The sequence below is a fragment of the Gossypium hirsutum genome, chromosome D13, assembly GCF_007990345.1.
Source record: "Gossypium hirsutum isolate 1008001.06 chromosome D13, Gossypium_hirsutum_v2.1, whole genome shotgun sequence".
In the NCBI taxonomy this organism is placed as follows: domain Eukaryota; kingdom Viridiplantae; phylum Streptophyta; class Magnoliopsida; order Malvales; family Malvaceae; genus Gossypium; species Gossypium hirsutum.
This window is the reverse complement of record NC_053449.1, coordinates 57,489,594-57,509,985: the sequence shown is the minus strand read 5'-3', so window position 1 is coordinate 57,509,985 and position 20,392 is coordinate 57,489,594. Positions and strand designations below refer to the sequence as shown.

The 20,392-nt window shown below is 29.9% G+C and overlaps 1 protein-coding gene and 1 long non-coding RNA gene across 2 annotated transcripts; both read right to left on the bottom strand.

Moving 5' to 3' along the window:
* Positions 1 to 460: 460 nt before the first annotated feature.
* On the bottom strand, positions 461 to 1,673 carry LOC107920280 (auxin-induced protein 22B). Its single transcript, XM_016849900.2, has 3 exons — positions 1,341 to 1,673; positions 947 to 1,249; positions 461 to 813 (listed from the first exon to the last, which is right to left on the bottom strand). The coding sequence occupies exons 1-3, from the start codon at positions 1,535 to 1,537 to the stop codon at positions 738 to 740; spliced, it is 576 nt and encodes a 191-aa protein (XP_016705389.1). The 5' UTR covers positions 1,538 to 1,673; the 3' UTR covers positions 461 to 737.
* A 2,516-nt stretch (positions 1,674 to 4,189) lies between these two features.
* Positions 4,190 to 5,097, bottom strand: LOC121225160 (uncharacterized). Its single transcript, XR_005923076.1, has 2 exons — positions 4,843 to 5,097; positions 4,190 to 4,546 (listed from the first exon to the last, which is right to left on the bottom strand). It is a non-coding gene; the product is annotated as an uncharacterized lncRNA (long non-coding RNA).
* Between the last annotated feature and the right edge of the window lie 15,295 nt (positions 5,098 to 20,392).

The window sequence follows — 20,392 nt, the reverse complement described above, 5'->3', positions numbered from 1 at the left end:
TCCCATTCGTTCATGCTTCCATAAGTTTCTACCAACTCGGTGGGAGTTGAGCCGAATGAAGCGAAGATTAACAACCCTGAAAATGAATTTAAGTATAACAGATGGATGGGAGCACAAGCTTGGACAGCTCCGAGCAGATGTCATAAAACCTATAAATACTCAACAAGCATGACCGTCTTCCAAAAACTGACCTCAACAAACATGTAACTTTTTCCTCGTTCAAATTATATCACACAATAGGAACCACAAATATTTTTTTTCCTGAACAAATTATCATATCATTTACTATATCTTAGACCTACTGAAAGTTAAGAATTACTTTAAATCCCTTTTCTTCCTTACCTCTCTCTTTTTGAAAACATCTTTCATCATTATATATATTAACTTTGAAATCCAAAGATTCCATCTTTCTTTTTTCCTCTTTCAAGAGTGATGGATAATGTAAATAAAGACCAAAGGCAAAAGAAGGATTTGGTTTATAATATACATGAAAAAGAAAAAAAAAGGAAAACCATGTTATGAACTTCATATGTTTTCCTTTGTACAAATTCCACAAGGAAATTAGAAACATGCCAAAACTATACATGAAAATATATATTTTTTGGGTTATGCCTTGGACAACATCCTAAGATTAATCTTCTTTGTTGCTTAATCAACAAAGAAGAAAAAAAAAAGGGATCGTAATTTCTTCTTTGGATACCCTAAGCTGAAGGGCTATTTTTTTTTCTTCCTTTTTTTCAAACAACACAACCCAAGCCTCTTGCTTCTGATCCTTTCATGATCCTCAGCTTTTTGCAAGAATTGGTGAACATCCTGCATTCAGGAAAAAAAATCTATAAGATATGATTCTCGAATCTTACGCGCAGATCTTAAACATTTCGAGTCTAATCCAAAGTTTAATTCAGTTGGTTAATATAATTATTCTTGAAAAGAAAAAGGAACTTACTCCCATGGTACATCTCCGACCAACATCCAATCACCATCTTTATCTTCATAAGTGGGCACAAATTCTGATCCATTATATCCTTCCCTCTCTGAATATTCACCAGCTTTGAACTTGAACATGTCTTCCAAGGCCTTAAGCAATTCTTGGTACCCTTTAAACACCTTCAAATCTATCTTTCTAAGATAAGGAGCCCCATCCATGCTCACTTTCACATATATCCCACTAATTTCACCCTCACTTTTCTTAGGTTGCAAGTTGTTTTTTCTGTAAGATCTGATCGGTGGCCACCCTATCACTTGTGCCCTGCAATATTATTATAATTACATGAGTGATTAACAAAAAAAAAAAAAGGAATCTTTCATTTTTGGTCGAAATTAAAAAAAAGATTGCTTACTTGGGGAGTGGAGCAGTTTCTTGGTCACAGTTTTTGGAAGCTGTGGCATTACTAGACATAGATTCTTCAGGCAAGGCTCTTTTGTTGTTGCTCCGAAGAGTTGCCGGCGTTTGGTTCTTAGCTGACTCGTCGGAGGTTCCCGGTAAGCCTAGCCGGAGCTCGGTGGCATCAAGGTTGAGATCTTTCTCAAATGCCATACCCTTAATTCCACTGTTTTTTTCTATAACTAAAGCTAGATTGAAAGCTTAGCTGAAAGATGATCAGTTCTTAGAGGAGAAAGAACAAATGCATGTGTTTAGGCCTTGCGGAAATTCAATGGTATCTTTATAGATGGGAATATTACGGTAATAAAGGTAAAGGACATTTGTTTAGAAAATTAATGGCTAAATTAATTAATTAATTTTACCTTTTATCTCAATAAGAAATTGTACGTGTTGAAATTTGAGGTTTAATTCATGTAATTTAATATAATATATTTTTATTTTATTTTTATGGTATCATTAATTAATTTAAGTAATAGTTAATTAGTTAGTATAGAATTTTTTTTAAAACACCTTCTCCAAATTAATAAAAGAATCAAATTATATTAAATTAAAAATAAAATTATTATATTATATTATATTATATTAAATCAAAATATAAAAATTAAATTTCAAATTTAAGTGTCGTATATTTTTGTTGCAATCAAGTGAAAATTTAATTCATAACTTATATTTAATTAAATTTTTAGTCTTTAAATAAATAAAATAAGAATTTTTTAAAATTTTACGCGTTCATAAAAAACAATGATTGAAGTGTATTATAATTTTGAATTATGATTAATTAAGATAAGTAGATGGCATTTAAATATTTTAATCAATATATTAAACAGAAAATTTTAGTTGTTTAGGGCAAAGGTATCTTTTAGCACATGAAATTGGACATGTTGGGGCAGCTAAGGTGTTTGTAACATGAAACAGCATAAGTGAGGCTATTGTCTATAACTTATGGGGACACGGTTGGGACAATGCTTAGCTGCCCACGTACATAGAACTTTGTGAAAGTCAGAAAAAAGATCAAACGGTTTCAAAGAATCCAGGAGAAGAATTCTGGAGCGTTTGATGTGATGACCATGGATGGATTCCAACTAAACTTGTTCACGGATCAATGATAGGGTCAAGCCATGACCTGAAATTGCTAGCCTCACAGCTGATTTGATGATCTGGTTGGGCGTTGAAAACCAATAGAATATTCTTCTATTAATTATGCTTTTATAATTAATTTTTTTTATAATAATGTGTTTTTATGTTCTTATCATATCATCTCTTATAATTTGGACAAGTTTCATCTTGTCAAACGCCATATTATATAAATCTTTAAAGAAAAGAATTCATGTCAAAACTCGTCAATCCATCACCATCTCAAACTTGACAACATTTCATCTAGTCACCTCACATTGAGTGTAACAGTGCTCGTGGTTGACATTTAGTCATTCTACCCTCTACACTGATGGTTGCGACTCATGCCTAGTCGACCCCCCTTCAACACCAAAGAAGACACGAGATAGACATAGAAGAACTCGGGTACTTGTAATATCAACACCTTACAACAACTCTCCCACCTTTCTAAACCTCCATCCTTAATGACTCGTTGCACCGTACGTATACAGTATGAACCACCACCATAACTATCCCCAACACCTTGTACTATATAATTGTTATAAGAATTTTATTATTAAATAAGGTCTAATTCATATAACAAAGTCGTTAAAATTTACCATTATCTAAAAAATCTCTAGAGGACCCTCAGCACCTAGGACATTAACTAACATTCATGTTGTAATAGCTCAATTCGATTACTTCAAAAGTTGTGTTCAAAGCCTAGTCACAGACCAAGAAGACATCAACAATTATATTAAAATATATTTTCAATCATTAATTATAAACCATGTTAACATTGAGTTGTTGGTATAACTAGAGATACATTTGGAACCCAAAAATAAAAATAATGAACACAAGAATAGGTCATACAATTCAAAACCTGTTATGTTTGCAGGACCTTGCTCAAACTGTATTTCACTATGAATCAATAGTACCAAAAATCTTGCAGCCTCACTTCTATATATTTATTTAGATTCACTCTTTCACTAAATTTTTCCTTTTGAAAGCTTAGTCACAAACAAATAAAAAACAATTTATTTACAAACATGTATCTAAAATAAGTTCCTCTTAATAAACTTTGTTTGTTTCACTGTAAAATGTTTTATGAAAAATGTTTTATGCATTTTCCTGTATTTTTTTTACAGAAAATAGCTTGGTTAATAGAAAATTATTTATAGGTCAACGGAAAATAAACCCTTTTTCCTGTAAAATGACTTACAATTTTTAAAAGTGTAAGTCATTTTCTGGAAAAGAGTTCTTCTATGCCTAATTTTATTCTTATATAAAAATTAACTTAAATAAAGCTTAATATTATCATATTGATAATAAAATTTATTCTTATTTTTAAAATATTTAAAATTATTAATATATTAATATAAAATATTATAATTTTAAATATTATTAAACATACATATTTAATTATTTATATTTAATAATATAATAAATTATTAATATAATTTATTATTTTGATAAATTATTTAATATTTCAAATTTATTTTAATAATAAATTTTCAAAATAATAATTTTAAATAATATTCTTCACATATAATTGAAAATAATTAATATTAATATTTTAATAATAAATATTTATTTCAATTATAGATATATTAATAATAAATGTTAAAATATGTCATAAGTCCATCTCCTCTTCACAAATTTAAAATTTAGCCCTTGTACTTTTATTTTTAAGAATTTAGTTAGTCCCTGTACTTTTGTTTTTAAGAATTTGGCCCATTTACTTTTCAAATTTAAAAATCAAGTCCAATTGTTAGCATTCTTGTAATGGCTCATTTTTGCCCGGGGCCCAACATGACCCAAACCAAAATCAAGCAGAAATTAAAACCCAATGCCAGTCCATTTACAATAGGGCCCAAACAGCCCAAACCCAAAATAAAAAAACCTAGGCGACCCAATGGCCCAAAATGTTTAACATTTTCAGAAAACCTTAGGATCCCTAACCCTTTTTTTGCGCCGCAGGCTTCCATGCGTGGCCTCCTCGTCTACCACACCTCCAACGCACGCCTCTGCCACTGCGTCTGACACCTCGGCCGCCTCTACCACTGCTACCTGCAAAGAAATTGAATGCAACCACAGAGCATGCTAACAGCAATGGCAGTAAATAGGTAGATAGAAGATAGTTTAATAATAGGATTCGGCTATAAAAGCCAAATGATCCTCTTGTAAGTTTTTTTACGAACACCCATCAGTAAATCGAAAATCAGAAACTGAAGTTCCAAAAGGTTGTTCTTCTTTAAATGAACTGTTCTTTCCGTTCTCTTTTTCATAGTTATTATTATTTTTTATTTTATTTCAAATCTATTTTAAGGTAAAAAAATAAAAAAAAGCGAAAAGAAAAGAGTTACCTAAATCGGCCCTTAGGCCCGCCGTTGATGGCGCTTCACCGTTGCCGGATGTGGGTTTGGAGAGGGGCCAAAGCTCTTCTCTTTCCCTTTGCTTCCATAGCCTCGACCTCTGAATGCGCTTCAATGCGCCGAGAGGAGGCGTCCTCGCATGGCTCTGGCCACCGGGCAGTGGAGGCTTGATGGCGGCGGGGTTTCTGGTTTGGAACCCTAGCAGAGAAAAGGGAGTCTCCCTTTTATTTTTTCTTTATTTCTTATGTTCTTTGCACAAAATGAAACAGCAAAAAAGAAGTAAAATTTTTAGCTTTTATGGATTGTAAAACGGCGCCGTCTGAGGAGGGGAGCTTTGCGCAATCTTACCCGAATGGGTAATTTATGCATTCGGTCCCTCCATCTTGCGCCGTAGTGCAATCTAAGTCTTTTAGTTTTTTTTTGGGCCGCGAATTCGGTGTTTGTTTCAATCTGGTCCTTTAACCATGTGTGGTCATTTGCGTTGAAACGCTGCACTGCAGGGCCGGGAAAATTTCCCAGTAAGTCCCTCGCGTTCTGAGCGCGTTTCAGTTCAGTCCCCTGGCGATCCTCTTTTATTTATTTGCAATTCAAGCCCTAGATTTCGCGTCCATTTTCAATTCAGTCCCTATCGGTTTAATTATTTTTATTTATTTATTTATTTACTCATAAAAAATAGTTTATTTAATATTTCATTTAATATTTATTTATTTACTTAATTTTGATCAAACGTACATTAGGTTTTATTTTATTTATTCATTCACTATTTTAAATATTGATTTGGTTTGTTTCAATTCTTGCCATTATTATTGCAATTTCATTCTATTAATTATTTATTTGTTATCTTCAAATGTTTTCAAATCTAAATATATTAGAATTGTATTTGTTTTGTTATTATATTAATGTTATTGTTATATTGTTTCTTACATTATTATTCATGCATTTCGATTTATTTGTATCAATGTTATGTGTATATTTTATGATGCATATTATGTTATGAATTTTAAATATTGTTGTATATTCATTATAGGTCGTGTACGGCATCCTTTCCATTTTAAACAATTTCTTTTTAAATATAATCAAAATTGCACTCATTTGTTTTTTTTTTAAATTCCATTAATTCGTACTCAAAATTCAAAAGGGTAAAATTTCGAAAATAAAGGCAATATTCCGTATTTAGAAAATTCGAGAAATCGTGCCCTAACTTATTGAGTTTCGATTTTTTCTCGCGTTAAACCTAAATAGTCGAATATCCTTTTAAAATTGAAATAAATGAGGTTTAAATAAAAAAATAAAGACAAGCTTACTCTCAAAAATACGAGGTATCGTGTCTTAACTTACTGGATATGACATCTTGTTACTTCGAGATAATGAGGCATTTCTTATTTTGATTTATTCGAGTAATTTTAAAATAACACAATATAAAGAGGGATCGTATTTTTAAATTCTTTTCGAGTTTTTTAATTTTCGACACCAAGACATTAAGTAATAAACTAGGTACCAATTTGGGGCGTATCGAGGGTGCTAATCCTTCCTTGTGCGAAACCGACTCTCGAACGCATTTTTTTGAATTTTGTAGACCAAAATCGTTGTTTTAATAAAAAAATAAATCGTTTATTAAAAACAACCACTTTTCGAGGTGACCCGATCACACCTCATCAAAAAAAGATTGGTGGCGACTCCCGTTTTCGTTTTCATTTTCAAAATCCAAGTCGACCCCGTTTCATCAAATAAATTTTCAAAATAATAATTTTAAATAATATTCTTCACATATAATTGAAAATAATTAATATTAATATTTTAATAATAAATATTTATTTCAATTATAGATATATTAATAATAAATGTTAAAATATGTCATAAGTCCATCTCCTCTTCACAAATTTAAAATTTAGCCCTTGTACTTTTATTTTTAAGAATTTAGTTAGTCCCTGTACTTTTGTTTTCAAGAATTTAGCCCATTTATTTTTCAAATTTAAAAATCAAGTCCAATTGTTAACATTGTTAATTTTTTTTTGTCAATTTTGTTGATGTCACATTTTTTAAATAAAAAAAAACTCACTTAATAGTCATGTAACTAAAAAATGACATTGCAATGAACCTGAATTTAATAAAATAATTTTAATATATGCAAAGACAATGTAAAATTTAATTTTATAGATATAAAATAAACTCAATTAAATAATGAAAGATAAAAAAGAAAAACTCAAATGTATGTTTGTTTCATTAGAAACAATTTTTATGAAATATTTTTAGGAAATATGTCAAACAACAGAAAATATTTTACACAGATTCATCCAAACACCAGAAAAATAAGTTATTTTCTAGAAATCATCTCCCAAAAATTATTTTGGGTGAAACAAACGAAGGCTTAATAAACAAATCATTGCTCTCGCAACTCATACTTAAAACAATAGAAAAGCCTCCAAGATATAAGCATGATAGAATAAAGCCACTAAAATTTCGGGGCAATTTACCATTAAAAGCCTATTTTTTTAAATTTACCGAAATGGGCCCGGTATTTTATTATTTATCGGAATGAGCCATTTTCCCCTAAAGCGCGTCCACGTCAGCACGAAGTCAGGGGACGCGTCAACAAATCGCATTCACGTCAGCACGATTTGCTGACGTGGCAACAAATCGCGTCCACGTAAGCGCGATTTGTGTCCACGTCAGCAAATTGCGCTGACGTGGACGCGATTTGATGCCACGTAGCGCGCCCCTGGGGACGCGATTTCCCCGCGCGTGAACAGTGCAACGGTCATTTTTTTGACTGTTACCCCCCAACAGTCAAAAAAAATCTATAAATACCCCCACACTTTATTTTTTTTTCACAAACTAATCCTCTCTCAATTATTTTCTCAATTTCCTCTCAATTTGCTCTCAAATTCCTTCCAAATTTCTCTCAAATCCATATCTAATCTCAATTTGCTCTCAATTTGCTCTCAATTTCCTCTTAAATTTCTCTTAAATTCCTATTTTTAAATAAATTTAAAAAAAATATTTTTTTAAATTTTTTTAAATCGTAAAAATTTGTACGATTTCAGCAATGGCTTGAGAATTGACTCGTCTTGATAAGCAGCACATACCTGTCGAACAAATGAAAATGGTAAGTGTTAAATTTAATTTTTAAATATTATTTAAGATTTTTTTATTTATGCATTTTTAGATAATTATTAATTTGTTATTTGTTATAAAAGTTTGTATATCGGATATTGGAATGCTATATTGTTACGTATTCTAGTCGAAACGTAATCCAATAAACAATTTTGAATAAATTATAATTAATTTACTTTTCTGAATAAATGAAAATGCTTTGATTTTATCTTAAAAACCCATAAACACGAAACGTAATTCAATTTTGAATAAATTATAATTAAGTTACTTTTTTCTTCAAAACCCTAAAAATCCTAAAAACCCTAACCCTAACCCTAAAAACTAAAAACCTAACGTAAAAAAAATAGGGAAAACGCGTCCCTAGGGGCACGCTACGTGGCAGCAAATTGCGTCCACGTCAGCGCGCTTTGATGACGTGGCAATAAATCGCATCCACATCAGCGCGATTTCTGTCAACGTCAGCAAATCGCGCTGATGTGGACGCGATTTGCTGACACGTCCCCTGACTTCGCGCTGATGTGGACGCGCTTTAAGGGAAAAGGGCCCATTCCGGTAAATAATAAAATACCGGGCCCATTTCGGTAAATGTAAAAAAAAATAACTTTTTTGGTATTTTGCCCAAAATTTCGCTCAATTAAGTAGTTAATAAAACATGAAATAAAAAAGAGAGGTACGTAACTTCTTCCAATTTAGTGTCTCTCTAAATAAGGTTAGAATTCCTTTGAAAATATCTTTAGCTGCATCCCATCATTAATCAGGATTTTGATCATTTGTTGCTCAATATCCATTTGCTTTGATCTGAAAAGAAGAAGAAAGAAAGCCCCCTTAATTTAACCCCAAGCAAATGATAAGAAATTAACAACTGATTTAGATATGATAAAAATACTAAGCCTACTCATCATAGGCTTGATATTTATTATTTTATTTAAATATTATTATATGTTATTTAATTTGTAATTAATCAGCATGCAGGAATATATAATTAAAAAAGTTTGTTGTTATCAAGATGAAAGTATAGAAGTAACACATTGATTTGAAGTAATATCCATGGCCCTCCATTTTTATCCTTTAGGTAGAAAAGAGATAGTGGCTCTCCATGGGTTGAAAGGGTATGTATGCATTTTAATCTTCCAAATAATTATGATATGACAATATATGGTTGATTAACAACATAGACTTATAATCAAAAAGTTGCAATTATATGATGTAAATATACTTTTGGTAAAAAGTCATTCTTTTGCTTTAACAAATGGGAAACTCTAAAGGATTATGTTTTCTTGTTTTAGATGACTTAAACACTAAGCTTTGTGTATTGAATGGAACTTAATTTTATCAAGAGGAACATCCTTCTCATTCACTCTATATTTGCTTCCTCTCTCTTTTCCTCTCGAGAAAAGATTACATGAAACTGTGATTTTACTTTATCCTTATCCCTTTTTAATAAGATCAGCATGATAAATCAAATTTTTTCTCCTAATTTTTAGTATTTTTAGTTGGATTTGAATTTCTTTTAAGAGGAAAAAGTTAAAAATCAGGAGGAAAAATCTGATTTGTCATGCTCTATTGAAAAGGGATAGGGCTGACGCGGAATCACAGTTTCATATCATACTTTCTGCTCTTTGCATATGTTCCAAGTAGATTAAAAAACTACAAAAAAAAAAGAAAAAAAATTCCTAATCAATCAAAATTAACATAAAGAAACTAAAAATGCTTAAAAAGGAAAAAAGTCACCTAAATTTTATCTCAACCCTAAACCCAAAATTCCTAACATCTAACCGCTTAATAATTAATTTGGTCTTAAGATAGATCCATGCATACAACTCAATTGAAACATGGTAATTAAGGACGAGGCTAGCACCGTCAACCAATCTCAACGGTTGATTGTACCATGTTTAATCTGAATCATATACATATAATACAAACATACATGCATCACATAATATTATAAAATATTATATATGCGTTGCTTTCATGCAAGCACGCACACGAGTGCTTGGATGTTTGAACAGTCATGACCGTCGACATTAGCAAGTATTTTTTCTTTTTTCTCTGCAACTTGAAGCTTTCATTTAATGGTCGTCCATTCGGAAGTAAAGGACCACAGTGCAGGCAGAAAGGGTCCACAGTCAGGCTGGGAACTGAGGGGAGGGGGTCTCTCCATCCCATCCGCCAGTCATTGCCAGCCTATATAACAAGTCCCTATTCCTACATCAATTTGGGTCCCCATGAATAACCCATCCCCAGCTAAGCTAATCTTCCTTACCATTTCCTTAATCCCTATTTATAGCAACAACCGACAATGAAATTATTCGATACATAATTTTATTTTGGTGTAGTTAGAACTTAAAATGAGTATGTAATTCTTTTACTTTTTGGGTTAGGTCAAGTAATATAATGAACTACTGTCGTTTTCTAAAATGCTGATATGGTTTAGTTGATTAATATTGACTCCAACCCCATTGATATATATATCGACAGATGCCAACTAAATATTGGTCAACCATGCTATGTTCGTCTTTTTATGGGAACATAATTAAATCATATAAACCGAACCCTTTCGTACCTTTGCGATTGATTAATAATATTTGGTTCTCCTGACTTTGAGGGTAAAAATTAGAGGAGATTGTTGGCCCAAATCCTATCAATGAGCAAGCTAGAGGTAGAGGATGACACCGTAGATAGATGGAGATAGGTATTCTAGTTGGTAGGGAGCGGGGATAATGTATCTTAGCTCAAGCAAGGATTACTCCAATTTGCCAGACTTTCCTCATACACGAAATTTTGGATGAATATCGTCATTAGAAAATCAAAGATGAATTGGCAACTTAAACCCACTTTTATTAATATTTGATATCTTATTTAAAATGTCGACAAGGCTACAACAAAAAGCAAATGATAAAGCTAGTGGCGTTTGTTGTTACTAGCCCCAACTTTACTCTTGTAAATATTATCATCATTGTGATTATAATAAAAGATATAAAGAAATGGGACATATAAAAACCTTTTAAATCCCATTTTTCCATCATTATATAAAAATAATAATCATTAGCCTAATTTGCCTTTATTAATATTCTCTTGAGCAGCATCTCTATGTATCTTTCTTGTTTAATTTCCTTTGTTCCCCAACAAGTAAACATTACTTAATTAACTATGCTTCTACTTTTCAAAAATTAAGATTGAAGCATCTTCTTAATAACTCTACATTTCTATTCATTTTCCAAATAGGGTGGCCCCAATATTCTACTTTATTGTAAACTTTTAAAATAGACATCCTACCCATAATTCAAAGAAATTACTACACTTTCTATGTATGTCACCTAAAATTTCCAATCCCTTTCACCATTAAAATCTTGTTAGGGCAAGAGGGCGACAAGTCACTCGTGAGCTTTATATTGCTACGTTTAGGTCTTAAATTGCCAAAGATGTAAGACAGGTAGATGATGAGAGATCTAACTAACGTTCTTGAAAAGTAATTTGAATTTGGCACATCTTTTAGTGTGGGTTTAGATAGGCGGTGTGGTGTGTTTAATTTACTTTTTATCTCACGCTACAGCTTCGTTAAGGTATCTAATTTCACCGCCACTACTGTTTTTACGCTAATCACCCATCTAAACCCATCCGTAATCATCAATTTATTATATATTATTATGAGAAAAAAAAGTAGTGTTCCAAATTTGAACTCAAGACTTAATATCAACAAATATTTAAAGAGCAAAAAGACTCATGGAGACCTTTATATTAAGAATCAGATTGCATTTTGTTCTCTCTACTAAAAAATGGACAAATTAGTCCTTGTATATTAGATGAAAAGAGCAAATTGATAATTTCTATTACAAGTTTCATCCATTTGTACTGTTAAAAATTGGCACGACTGACAAAATAACTAGATAGTGACACGTGGTGTTCCATGCCTACCTCATGCTGATGTACAATGACCAATTTTTAACAGTAGAAATGGATGAAATTTTTAACAAGATGACAAATTTTCTCTTTGATCTAACGTACATGAACTAATTTACCGTTTTTTGAATAAAAGAGACAAAATATAATCTAACTCTAATACAAAAACCTCCATGATACTTTTACCAATCACGTGTGTTTTCTCCCAATAAAAAAAAGAAGTAGTTCTTTAGTTGTTGTTTTTTATTATCTATAAAGATAAAAAGGAAATTTGTTTTCTTTTTTCCCTCAAACCTTCTAAGAAATACATGTAATTTCAAAAAGATCAAATCATCAAAGATAATTTACTAACACTTCAATCATAGATTTGAGTTATATTATGCTTTTTTAGCAATGGTTGTTCTTGAATAGATTTGGCTTTTTGAAAATTTTCTTAATTAAATTATTGAAATTAAGATGGAAGTACTTGTCCAATTAATTGCATGCCTTATCCTTTTAAAGTCCCTACTCCTCCAATTCCAATTATGACTCGAATTTCAAAGCTTTTGGAGGTGAAGTCGCCATCCTCTCACAAAGCCATGCTTGGGGAAAAAGACCAAGTTCATTGTTGGTATTCTTTGTTATAACGACAAATTAAGCTAAGAAGAAAGCAAGCAGGGGATAGGATAGCCTCGTTAAGCTAAGCTCCAAAACTGAATTATGAGTTTTGGGGTTTTGCCAATACACAACCATGTTCTTATCTTTAAATTTTATATAAAGGTGTTTTTAGGACCAATTCGGATTTTTCTCTTTATAACAACTTGATTAAATTCAAATGTTGCATGCTTAAATAATTATGGCTCCTATTGACTTGAAGGTAACTAAAACACCCTAATTATTTTCTCTAATTTTTACGCTAGGGGTGAGAATGGAAAGAATTAGTTATAATAATTTCAGTTTTTGTTTTGTTTTTTTACTGTAAATTAATTTTTTTATAATTACAAAAATATGTAATTATAATTTTATCCTAATAATTAATTACTTTATAATATTCAAACATATCAAAAAAAAAAAAACCTCGAAAACATAGGAATGATTGCAAAAAGTGACTTTTTCTCTCTCTCTATATGTTCTTATCCCAACAATATAATAACTTTATAAGAAAATTATTAGCATCTCAGCACATAAATCTGATTTAAATTATCTCATGGTCTAATGTACTTGCTAGAAAAATAAATAAAATTATTAATTTATTTTAGTAAGCTATAGGGTTTTTTTTTTAATTTTACTATAAGGTTCAAAGTGGCCTATAACTTTGGGGTCATTTCATCTGGCTTTAGGGCAAATGGAAGGAATAAATGATACTCAAAGCTTTCTTCCCTAAGAGGACAGTACGGAAAATGAAAGATTTTTTTGTACCCATTTTGAAAAATAAGAATCTATGTGAAATGTACAATAGATTGGGGAGGAAAAAAAAGGGGGAAAAACCTCAAGAAAAGGTGAATTTGACCTAAAAATTTTATATAAAGTGGCACACGTGTGATGTTGGAGAGAGATATTGACATTTTCTTGTGTTTAGGATGTGGTTTTATGTAAGTACATAATTTTGGACACATCGTGGATAAAGACATGTATAAAAAAAATTAAAATTTAAGAAATAATGTATAAAAAATATTTATATTTTTAAATGAAATAGTAGATAACTTTTAAAAATAAGTTATGGTTTATGTGATATCAAAATGCTTTAAATAAATTAAATTATATATATAAAAGAATGTAAAAAATTACTTTTTTTTTAAAAATAATAGTCACTTTTAAAAAGAATGGTAATTATTTCATGAGAGAGTAGTTTTTTTTTTAAATATAATTTTTTTTTCTTAATTGAGAAAAATAAAAAAAATTATATAAATTGTAAAGATGAAAATAGTATAATAAATTCAACGGAACACATTTAAACATAATCAAAATAAGATGTTTAATATACACATAACTATACAATAAAATTTTAAAAAAGAAAATATTAGTGGTGATTAAAAAGGTAGGTAGAATTTCATGTGATCGCTTGATGATCAAAGGTATTTATCGCCCCAAGTGTAGTATAGGTTCAAGTTGTGTTAGTCGTATTTGTTGTTCGAATTTTATCCTATTATTATAATTAAAAAATAGGTAGAAGATAAGAAATATAGGCAGATTTTATGAAGAAAATTTAATTTTTTTAATATATATATTTTATGATGGTGATTAAAAAATGAGTGGAAAATTATTTTTATAATATAATATTAGTGGTAAAATTGAGGTTGAAAAAAGTGGAAAAATTGAGGGATAAGAATGCAGAGAGGGGACAATTCTCACTGTAGAATGGCTGGCAATGGGGCCTGCCTTCTTTCTTTAAATTTGTTTTGTTTTGGAGCTCAAGGCTTGTCTTTGTCATCCTTGCTTTCAGTGTTGTGTGACCTTTTTGGTTGATTAAATTCGGATCTTTGCCCCTAGTTCCCCATGCCCATCCATACCATCATCCATTCCATCCTCAAATATATTTCTAGGGTAAACTACACCAATTGTCCCTAAACTTTTATTAAAATCACATTTCAGTCACTAAAGTTATCGAATCCATTAACTTCTGTTAAGAGGATGACGTGGCACTTTAATTTAAAGGGTTAATAACTACTTTAGCCCCTGAAGTATAACTAAAATATCAATTTTATACTTTTAGAATTTTTCTTAATAATAGTTCTAAAAATTTAAAGGGTAAACTATTCAGATAATCACTCGAGTTTTAATGTGTTCTTATTTTGGTCACCGGATTTTTTTGTTGATTTAGTCACTTCTTGTTAGATTAATTGGCATTTTTAGTCACTCCACCGCAGAGGTGTTCATGGGCCGGGTGGCCCGGCTCGGCCCGACGGTCCGTCCGAAATATGGGAGGGTTCGGGTAAAAAAATAGGCCCGAAATATGGGTTTGGGAAAAAAATGAGTCCCGTTTAGAAAATGGGCCGGGCCCGGGCTTAGAAATTTTTTCCGGGGCCGGGCTTGGATAAAATTTCAGGCCCATATTTTGGGCCTAGGATGCTGGCCAAAATTTTTTTTCTAGACCTGGCTTGACCCGACCCATGAACACCTCTACTCCACCGTTAAAATGCCTTGGTCACTAATTGGAATGCTGGTAGTATTTTGATTAGTATAATAACAAATTTAGCCCTTAACACTTTACACATGTTGTCAACTTGGTCCTAATTCTAGAAAAGTTCAACAAATTAACCCTCAATGTTTGCATATTTTGTCAATTTAGTCCAAATTCAAAAAATTCAAAAATTTATAATTTTAAAACTTGAAAAAATATAATTTATTATAAAAAGACATAAAATATAAATTATTAAAAAATATATAAATATACATAAGGGTTTAATTGCTATTTGGTCCTACTTCAACAAGTTTAACCCTTAATGTTTGCACATATTTTCAATTTAATCTAAATTCTAAAATCCAGAAAATTTATAAATAAAATATTTACAAATATAAAACATTCAAAAAATAATCTATCAAAATCCAAAATCAAACATGAAAAACCCACAAAATGCTCCTAAAATTGATATATGCAACCGCACAACATTGTCATTAAAAAATTACAAGAAAAAAATTCAAATTTTTCCTTCTTGTTTCCAAATTTTCTGGCCAACCAAACAAAAAAGAGAAATTTTGTAAAACAACATTAATCCCTTCATCTCCTTCCCTATTCATCTTCAAGCTTATCTTTGTTCTCATTCTCCCGCTCAAACCTCACAATCTCTAATACGATACAAAATCCAAACCCAAACCCAAACTCCATCATCACTTCATCACCAAGCACTCACTATTAAACCCACACCCAAAGTCGGTTTCTTTTTTTTTTTTACACACACCCAAACTCAGTTTCATGTTTTCTTTTAACGAGGAAAAATCAATAAGTGAAGCACCACTTAGCCTTAAGCGTTTGAATCCCTCAAAGCCCTACACTTTGTCACTAAAATGGGGGCATAAATGTTTCTATAAGTAAATATTTTTTTGAGTTGAATCCCTCACCCAACTATTTGATTATGGTGCTGGTTGGATTTGGTAGTGATTGATTCAAAAAATTAATTCAAATGGCTCATTTAGCTCGGTGGGGTTTAAAGAAAATAAAGGAAATATTGATTCAAAAAATTCAAGAGAAATTGAAGGTTAAAATTTGTTGAGTTCCTTCAATTTTTTGTTAAAATTCAAGAAATATTGATTTGAATTCCTCAACCAAATTCATATTTAAGCCTTTATGTAATTATATATTTTTAATATTTTATATTTTTATAATACATTTTATATATTTTCAAGTTTTTAAAATCATATTTTTTTTGAATTTGGACTAAATTGACAAAATATGTAAGCATTGAGGGTTAAATGTGTTGAATTTTTTAGAATTAGGAACAAATTGACAGAATGTGTAAGTGTTAAGGGCTAAATTTATTGTCATAACAATCAAAAGACTACCACATCAACATTTCATTTAGTGACCAAGCCATTTTAATGGTGAAGTGATTAAAAATGACAATTAATCTAATGGGGTGACTAAATTAACAACAACAACCAAATTCAGTGACCAAAATAGGAACACGTTAAAAATTGAGTGACTTTCGAGTAGTTTACCCTTTAAATTTTTTTAGAATTATTATTATGAAAAATTTTAAAAGTTTCAATTTGACATTTTAGTTATAGCCCATGGGCTAAATTGGTTATTAACCCTTTAAATTAACATATCACATCATCTGCTTAACGAAAGTTAATGGAAGAGTGATCAAAATGTAACATTTTGATAACTTTAGCAACAATTATGTAACTTTTGAAAGTTGGGTGACTAAAATGTAACTTTAATCAAAGTTTAGGACAATTGATGCAATTTACCCATATTTGTATTACATTAAATAAATAGCCACTAACCAAATTATATAAATTAAATTTAGTTCATGTGCTAAAAGTTCGTTAGCACCACAATGATATTAAAGTGGTAAATTTCTAGTTTTGTCCCTTAAACATTGTAAAATTTTAAATTAATACAATAGTAAAATTACATTTTAATTTTCTAAAAATATATAATTTAATTTATTTCCAAAAAAAAAATCTATTCTTGAATTGGTGTTATATGGAATTGAGGACATTAGGGGTGAGCAAAACTCGATTCGACTCGAAAAAATAGAAAAAAAATTCGAATTTCGAGTTAAACGAATCGAGTTATTCGAATCAACTTGAATTTTTTTTTCGAATTTCAAGTTCGAATCAAGTTGAGTTTTCGAATTCGAATAACTCGAATAATTCGAATAACTCGAATAATTCGAATAACTCGAATAATTCGAATAATTCGAATATCAAACTATAATATTTTACATTTTTACCCTAAACTCCCAAACTTTTTTACTTTTCCCTCAAAACTTTTACTCCTTCCCACTTTCCCCCCAAAACTTTTACTCCCCTCCCCTCCCAACCCCCCAATCTACCCAAAATCCATTTCCCACCAAAATTTTACTCTTCCATTCATTTTTTTCTCAAAATTTTACTCCCAAAAACCCTCAAAACCTTTTATTTTCTCCCAAAATTTTTACTTCCTCCCACTTTTCCCCTAAAACTTTTATTCTCTTCCCATCCCACCTCCCATCTACCCCAAACCCTCCCCCCTCCAATTTTTTTTTAATATTTTCCCTCCAAAATTTTACTCCCCTATTTACTTTCCCTCAAACTTTTATTCTCCAAAACTTTTTATTTTCCCCCTAAACTTTTACTTCTCACCCTTTACTCTCAAATAAAAATTCAAAATTATCCAAAAAAAAATCACTAAACATAAATAGTAATAATTTTATTTATATATACTATTTATATTATTAAATTAAATTTTACACTTTATATTATTTATATTATTGAATTGTTTAGTCATATTAAATATTTATATTAAAATTGAATTCTTAATTTATGCCATAAAATATTCGTGTTAAAATTTTATATTGGTATCAATTTCACATTTTATTTTTAAAATAACTTTTATTAAAAAATCATATTTTTATATTTAATATATTTTTAATTACAAAATACATAGTGACAAGAATCTGAAGATAATTGAAACAACTAAGCGAACAAATAAGCTAACCAGTATATAAAAAATTAATAAATAAATTATGAGGTGATGAAAGTTAATAAAAAAATTGATTAAGGTGGACAAATTTTATTACGATGGGTGATAATGGTTACAAGGACCCAAAATTATTTTTAAAAATTTAACTCGAACAAATATATTCGATTCGATTCGAATTCCATCTCACTCGACTCGATTCGAGAAAACTTCGAATAAAGTTAGGATGATAAAATGAGATTCGAAAACTTGATTAACTCAAAAATTTTCGATTCGATTCGATCGAATGCTCATTCTAGAGGACATTCATTAAATTATATGGCATTTTGATTACATTGCAACCATAGAGTATGGGCACATGGGTGGGAGAGGGAAAGATGCTAAATAAGGTGAAGAAATGCAAAGGTGTCTAAAATCTTAAGAGCAAGAAGACCGTGTTTGGAGAGGATGGGACCCTCCCGCCCAATCAGATGCCCACATGGTTTTGTGCTGACTTTTTTTCGCCAAACGCGGTGCTATGCTTTTTGTGGGCTCCGCCTCTGTCCTCTGGTCTTTTTTTCATTCCCCTAGAATATATAAAATATAAAAAACAAAAAGTCAATTTTTGGGCTTAAATGATTCCATTTGATATTTAAAAATGTATTTTTTTTGTGGTTAATAATACTTTTTTTAAATAAAAATAGAAATAAAGAAGGTCCTCAGAAATTGTTAAGAAAATCAATGCAAATTATCAATCATGCCTAAAATGATTAATTTGAGTTGATTTTATGTGCAAATTGTATTTGAGAATTTTAAATAAAAAATAAAAAAAGAATATGAACATGTGCTATTTAATCATGACATATATAGTTATCTTTATAGTTTTGTTAAATATATAATTGAAAGGAAATCAGTATATTACATTGTTGTACATATTAGTTATAAATAAGAATCAGTTTCAATGTTTAATTTAGTATTTGAGTTTTACTTTGTCTTATATAAGTATCTAAATTTGATTTTACTGTTCAATTTGATACTTGAGTTTTTCTTTTGTCCCAATTAAGTACTTATGTTTTTTTTATTATAGCACACATACCAAAAACTTATTGGACCATACGATGTTGTTTAGTTAGGGTACTAAATCGAACATTGAAGTTAAATTTATGTACTAAATTGAGACAAAAAATACTCAAGTACTATTAAAAATTGAAACCAAATATAAATACCAAATGATATATTAACCCTAAATTTAATTAAGAAAATTTATTTTATATATTATTAGTACATTTTAAAAATTCTATAAGTAGGGTTAAATAGAAGACATTTAAAATAATAGAATATCGGTAAAAAGACCTCTCCAATACCTCTCAATTTTGAAATTGAGAAAATTGACCACTCTAAAAAAATCAAAGCAATTTAATCCCTATCAATTTCAAATCTGAGCAACTAAAGACAATTAATCACGACGTTAATGTTTACCGTCTATTGTACATGATTTTGATTGGTATAATTATAAATTTAGCCCTCAAAGTTTACACATTTTGTTAAATTGGTCATAATTTAACAAATTTATCCCACAATATTTTTGTAAATGTGTAAATGTTGAGGCTGATTTTGTTGATTTTTTTATAATTAAGGCCAAAATAACAAAATATGTAAATATCGAAAGCTAAATTTATTCCTATACCAATCAAAATTATGTTTAATTGACTAAAGACATTAACGCCGTGATTAATTGTCTTTAATTGCTCACTTTAGAAATTGACAAGAATTAAATTGTTACCTTTTAAAAAAGAATCAATTTACTCAATTTGGAAATTGAAAGATAGAGAAGAGATTTTTTTACTTAAAATAAAATTTTTAAAGTAAAAATGCTGTAATTTTAATTAAAATTTTCATAAATAGTGTACCATTTAATTAATTAATGGGAAGGATATTGTTTTGGTATTAGCTATATTGTGTGCGTAAATAGTGGCACCCAAATGGGACATGAAATGTGAGGTTTTAATGGTGACGAGAGGAAGTGGAGAGTGTGGATAAGTATGTAAAGGATAAAAGGACTTTTAATGGATAGCCTTGGAATTTCCATTATATTTTCATAAAAATAAATATTTATTCATTTTTGCCAATTATCAATCATGCTCTAGCAGTAATTAGGCAAGGATTTAATGAAGGGAATGGAATTAATTAATGTCGTCATGAATAATTAAAAATTATCAATCTAAATTCCTTTCTTTTTAATGCATTTGGTGGAGCCAACTTTGAATGTCTTCCCAATAGTTAAATATATATATAATTATATAAAAAATTATTATTAATTATATTTAAATAATATTTTATTTATTTGGAAATCATTCTAAACATAACATCATTCATGACATCATCTTCCACGTGGCATCATCCTTGCCATTGACAATCCATAGCATAGCCATTCCAGTACAC